General features: G+C 43.4%; 1 protein-coding gene across 1 annotated transcript in view; it reads right to left on the bottom strand.

The window, feature by feature from the left end:
• Positions 1-778, bottom strand: part of LOC108664288 (afadin) — a gene marked incomplete in the record, with an annotated part of 87,130 nt that extends 86,352 nt beyond the window's left edge. The window contains 1 exon segment of the mRNA XM_047881183.1: positions 641-778. Coding sequence (XP_047737139.1) covers positions 641-730 — 90 coding nt within the window.
• Between the last annotated feature and the right edge of the window lie 5,716 nt (positions 779-6,494).

Here is a 6,494-nt window from a genome sequence, read left to right as displayed (position 1 = left end):
GGTGATGAGGGGAGGTGGCGGGGTGACGAGGGGAGGGATGGCGGGGTGACGAAGGGAGGATGGCGGGGTGACGAAGTGGGGATGGCGGGGTGACGAGGGGAGGATGACGGGGTGACGAGGGGAGGGATGAGGGTCACGAGGGGGGGATGACGGGGTGACGAAGTGGGGATGAGGGTGAGGAAGGGAAGATGACGGGGTTACGTGGATAGCGAGAGTGATTGGGGTGAAGGTGGCAACAGCATAGCAACAAGAGTAAGAAGAGCACAAGAGTAACAGGACCAAGAACGATGCCATGTATGAGAAGAGTAACACGTACAACAGGGAAGTAGTAAGAAGAAGTTCATTGGTTATATCTAAGCAAGGCCTAGTGATGGGAAATAATTTTAATCAAGCCGAATAGGACAAAAAATGAACAAATTCGCCGCAAACAAATATTGCTAAAATACTAACCCTCATAAATCAATGTTATAAATGAACGATTTAAATGGTATTCAAGTATGGCTATCAAATCCAGAACGCAAGGCCGCGACAATGACACTGACCGGAAAGGTACCGCTAGTACAAATAAAAAAAAAAGAGATTGGCTGGTTACCTTAATTAGTTGAGAAAAAATAATGTTAATCTTTTTAAGGAAGCCAACCTTTAAGGTGCCGCCTGTGTCAGGGCCGCCATCTTTACTCCTGAATTGCTGTAATTTCTTCTCGAGCTTCTGAGCGCGACGCCTTCGCATGACGGCCTCTGGGTTACTGATGGAGCGAGTGAAGGATGTTTCAGGCAGCTCTGTAACGAGAAACATGTTTCAGGCAGCTCTGTAACGAGAAGTATGTTTCAGGCAGCTCTGTAACGAGAAGGATGTTTCAGGCAGCTCTGTAACGAGAAGGATAACACTGATTTTTTTATAGTTTTTAGTACAAAACACCCTCGCCAGGATTTGCCTCAGGTAAGAGCACAAGCTTCCCGCAGCGCAGTGACACAGCGGAACCGAGGCTTGGCTCATTTCATCCCGCGGTGTCACTCGCAACACGCCGCGTAATACTATATGTTACATAGAGCATGTTAAGGTCTGACAGACCGCATAGCAACTAGACCTTCATTTTGAAGGAAGACTTGAGCTACTCGCAGGAACTGGCCTCAGAGGAGCGCAATGGCCTCATCCGTGCCTGACGCCTCTCACGTCCCTAACCTCACACGGCCCGTATCTCACGCCTCGCGCGTCCTGGCAGACGAGGCTCCCATTTCCAATACTCCCCCAACTCTTCCCTCGCAGGGATTACCACAATAGGAGCGTCCCAGCCTCATCCGTGTCCCAGCCTCACCCGTGTCCCATACCCAAATACACGACACGCCCCAGCCCATCACCACAAACGGCAACCGTGTATATACTGCACAACCCACCCCCGACAGGTCGACACGGCGCAGCAGAAAGCGTCCCTCTCTGTCGTCTTTGTTCCAGTTCAGCTGCACCAGCAAGGGCTTTTCGTCGTCTGCCAACCGCCGCTCCTCTGAACCAAAACAAACATTTGTCAATAAATAATAGTTCACAATAAATTACGTTCAACGAATAATTATGAGATTTCCATAGATTAAGCGCTAAGTGAGTACGAAAATAACCTTATTTCGAAGCTCCAACTTCAAGCTTAACTACCAATAAATTAAGGCACATAACATAAACCAAATTTTATGCATAACTAACTATTAATGGGTACAAGAATTTGGTCCAAATTTTTTTAGCAGAACTCTCTCGTAATTCAAGTATCTCCCAGGTATTTGAGACTTGACAAGGCGGTTACTGCTACATTACTTTCCAGAATATACTACACATCTCAGTCAAGTAACCCAGACATGCTCTTGAAATTCACAATTTGTTAATACTGAGACAGATTTAACCAAGTTTACCATTATTCGGAAATAGAATCGAGAACAAATACTTTATATTGGATTTAGGCGGCAGATTAAATCATGTACGTACAGTGCACAATAGTGAGCATTTTAATAAGCATTATTTCGAGGTAAAAACAACGGGAATAAAATTTTCATAGTTTCAAAGTAAGCAAAATTTAAATGGAAAATTCTACGAAAACGTACCTCAAGACTTTCAAAAGAAGGCTACATAAAATCACGAATAAAGTCTCAGAATTGGAAGTAAGCCAGCTTCTACATGTGAATGAAAACCCATAAGAATTACTACTTCTCTTACCATCAGCACTGTACCAAAGTTCTCGTCTCACACACTTTTTATCAATAACTTCGACCGGCGAAACAATATTTGAAGAGCGAACACGAAGTCGCTTGGTATAAAGCACAACTTATAAATAAAGATCAAATAATATCCGAGTGTTTCAAATGAAAGTACAAGGAATACTTCAGTGCACTTTACAGGAGACAGTTAAACTCACAGAGAAACTCAAGGTTATTCAGAAAATGAATCAAAATAATTGCAACTGAAGAGAACAATAAGGACTTCACGGTGCACGGAGCATCATATAAACTGCAGAGCAGAGAAAGGTATTTGAATACAAGTCTATTATCAGGAGATACGGCGATAAGATAGCAAGTCCGGTCATATCACTACTACGGTATATATACATCGTCAGAATAACGACTGTTGAACAACTCCTGTTTAGTGAATGAAATTATCTTCATGATATCAGCATTCAAATAAACAAGAAAACCATGCATAGAATTTTGTGGCTCATCTTCCATGGATTGTCTGGTCAGCAAACACCATCGCAAAAACATTTTTGAGTTGTCCGTAAGAATCAGGATGGCAAGATAACCTGATGAAGAGTAGGTCTTGAATCTGTTGCAACTTTGCTTAAAAAAATTAGATACTGCTTTACCAGCACGTGTAGATTTACATTCAATTTTATTCTCATATTAGTATATAGGATGACAGATTTGACAATTTTTATTATTAGTTTATTAGTTTTATTAGTTTATTAGTTTATTTTTTTTCAATATATCGTATCGAACAATATTTTTCGTTTGGACTGATAAATTTAAAATCAGGGCACCGAAACGCTATACTGCAATACACTCACGTCTGTTCTCATGTGACAAGCACATCACACAACGTCACATTCACCAACCTTTCATCACGTACTTACATCATAAACGCATCACTCACGGCCGTTCTCATGCCTCACGTAGCATCACTCACCGCCGTTCTCATGCCTCACGTAGCATCACTCACCGCCGTTCTCATGCCTCACGTAGCATCACTCACCGCCGTTCTCATGCCTCACGTAGCATCACTCACCGCCGTTCTCATGCCTCACGTAGCATCACTCACCGCCGTTCTCATGCCTCACGTAGCATCACTCACCGCCGTTCTCATGCCTCACGTAGCATCACTCACCGCCGTTCTCGTGGATCTCGTAGAGCAGGTAGCTGGGTGCACTCAGCATGCGCATGTCAGGTCTGAATTTCTCGACGAGCGTCGCGATGACCTGGCGCGTGGAGGCGAGGCTTGTCACGCGGATGCATTTCGTCGCCACCTTCTGGCCGCTGTCTTGGAAGTAGAACCTCATCACCCCATGAAACTCCAGCTTCTGCAATACAAACATACATTAACATCACTCTTAACTCAAAGTAATTGTTAGTAATCGACTTAAAATTCGGAGAGGCTTATCATATAGACTATTTTTGAAGGCCAACATTACGGAGGTTATCAAAACATTCAAAAAATGGTCAATATATACGTATAATAAATATCTCAAGTTGAACTTGGAAACATAGAGTATTAAAATTGGGTGGGAAACCCGATATTTCATAACATCTAGTCAGTACAAATAAAGAAAAATCACATATCGAGCATTTAAATAAGCACTTGAATAAAATAATCTTTGGTTGAGCGCGAATTTTTGCGTATGTACTTTAATTGAAAAGTTTAGGAGTAGAAATATAGTTTAAGTTTAGAACTTTAGCTGAATCTGGATATTTGGCAACAGAAGTAATTTTTCATTTTAGACCTTGGAATATACGTTGCTGCATTGTTGACAAAGCAAGGACATAAACATGAAAATAAAATAAAAATTAAATGGGTTCACAACTTGTCGAATTACGAGTCCATCAAAGATCTGACGAAACCTAATTGGCACGGCATAAGGAGCACTGAAATGACTAATTGCGCTTTCAGACTTTCAGACAAATTGTTTTTAATAATTTTTAAGAAATTAACCTCGATAAGTAGAAGAATTACTTATCAGAACACGTAAAAATGGACATGAATAGGCATTTAAGTCAGCTCAATGACGATTCATTCAGCTCAAGCCGAAGGCACACATACGAGCTGAGTCAGCTCAAGCCGCAGACACACATACGAGCTGAGTCAGCTCCAGCCGCAGACACACGTACGAGCTGAGTCAGCTCGAGCCGCAGACACACATGCGAGCTGAGTCAGCTCGAGCCGCAGACACACATACGAGCTGAGTCAGCTCAAGCCGCAGACACACATACGAGTTGAGTCAGCTCCAGCCGCAGTCACACATACGAGCTGTCAGCTCCAGCCGCAGGCACACATACGAGCTGAGCCAGCTCCATCCTCAGACAGTGCGTGCAACGTCAGCTCATGCAGCAGCCAACTCATGCAGCTGTCATATAAGCGCTGAGTTAGCCCACAATGCAGCCGTGTAAGCGCTGAGTCAGCTCATGCTGCACCCATGACAATGCGCTGAGTCAGCTCCGAGTCAGCACGACGCACGGCAGCAGCGGACGCGCAGCACTTGCGAGCGGAGCCACCACGCCCTCTCGCCGCCTCGCGACTCGTAAAAAATGTACAGTACGACGACCACAATGAACCGTAATTGCATTTCGCAGCTATGTAAAAAAGGAGAGATTAAAAGGAACTTAATTGTCGTAGCATAATTATTGGGCGAAAGCTCTAAAAAATTGGGGGTCAGGAGAAAATATCTTAAGAAGCTGTTTGGATTATTCAGAAATCGCGATACCGGTACATATTTTTATTGCGTATATATAGCCTTTGGACCATTCAAATCTACACAGAGCAGAAGCAAGGTCGATAGTAATTGACGAGGTCTCTTTCATTAGATCCATGCAGCAGACTTTTCATTGCCAACAATGAACAATCCAAGAGAATAGTTATAATTTGTACCGCTGCTTCATTCGCAAACATGCCCTTTATAGTACTGAATCCAACAAAGATCGTAACCCTCTCAGCCTATCAGTGACAACTTTCCAAGGTTCCCTGGCCTACCAGAAGTGGAATATAAATAAGAACAGCCTAGCACTCACGATCACCTGTGGAATCGTTGCAACTCTGATATCTGTCTTGGACAAGGACTATAAAAAATAGTAAGTGTTCGTAATTTCCTTAGCCAATCTCTGACGGCTTTTTAAACAAAGCCCATCAATCAGAGACGAGAAATCAGCCGCTACATGTATTGACGTGAATTTTTATAGTACGGCCCCTAAAGAACGTCATCACAAGAGCATCCGCGAGTTGGTAGGAATGCAGCAGCAGCGCTGAATGGAGGGCAAGCCTGACATACTTTAAAGATGACTCGGCGTTGTTGCGTGCATCAACACCTGTTACGTAACTATAGATCAACTGGTACAAGCAACATGCCTAGAGCAACTAGCACGAGCAACATAGCAAGCAATCTATAGCTATAGCAATCTGCACGAGCAATAGCTAGAGCAACCAACATTTTTGTCTCGCGCCTCAAACGGAGATATAGCGGTATCAACATCATATTCAGGACATATACTTATTGTATTGAAAATTAATGCATCTGAAAGTCAAAGTCAATATTGTCTCAGGCGTCATTGAAATACAGCTTGATGGTACAGTGGAACGTCCTTACAGAAGAGCTCTCGTCGTGTGAAACGAAACATTATCGTGAAATTTAAATGCATTGCTTTGAATGATTGAGAGAATCCTGACGCGTATATTATGTATTTTTAAAGTTTTAGTGCATGCTTGGGGTTGAATGTTAGAGGCCAGCATTGCCCAGTACCGTCATCACTTTCGTATTCGTCATCACTACGTTTCATTACTTTCGTATTCGTCATCACTTCGTATCATTACTTTATTATTCGTCACTGGTGCAGACTATGAAATACATCCCAGCTCACAAGTACACTCCACAGTGGAATGTCGTGTCCAAAAATGTATGGAACTTGGCGGGTTAGTGACAGTGCAGATTGTGGGGGCGAGACGAGGATCCCCGACGAGGTGAGAGACAGGAAATAGTTCAGGGGATCACAACGAGGCAAGAGGGGCTGGCGCCAAGAAACATGGCGCAACATCGTTGCATTAATCAAAATGCCGCAGCTCCATCACACCTGATTGAACACGGTGATAGTAGTGGTGGCTGACAATTTTCAAATATTAATTGTTCCTAATTATCATTCTACTGGCCTCGTGCAATGGGTAACTGGGTCCATCCGTGGCCAGTAGAGCCAGTTCGCGAGGAAAATAGCCACTGAATAGAGGTGGTTAATTTATTGCTTGAAACTTGTACTGGCCGCCA

This window comes from Hyalella azteca, unplaced genomic scaffold, assembly GCF_000764305.2.
Source record: "Hyalella azteca isolate HAZT.00-mixed unplaced genomic scaffold, Hazt_2.0.2 contig7253, whole genome shotgun sequence".
Classification (NCBI taxonomy): Eukaryota; Metazoa; Arthropoda; class Malacostraca; order Amphipoda; family Hyalellidae; genus Hyalella; species Hyalella azteca.
This window is presented reverse-complemented; position numbering and strand designations above follow the sequence as displayed.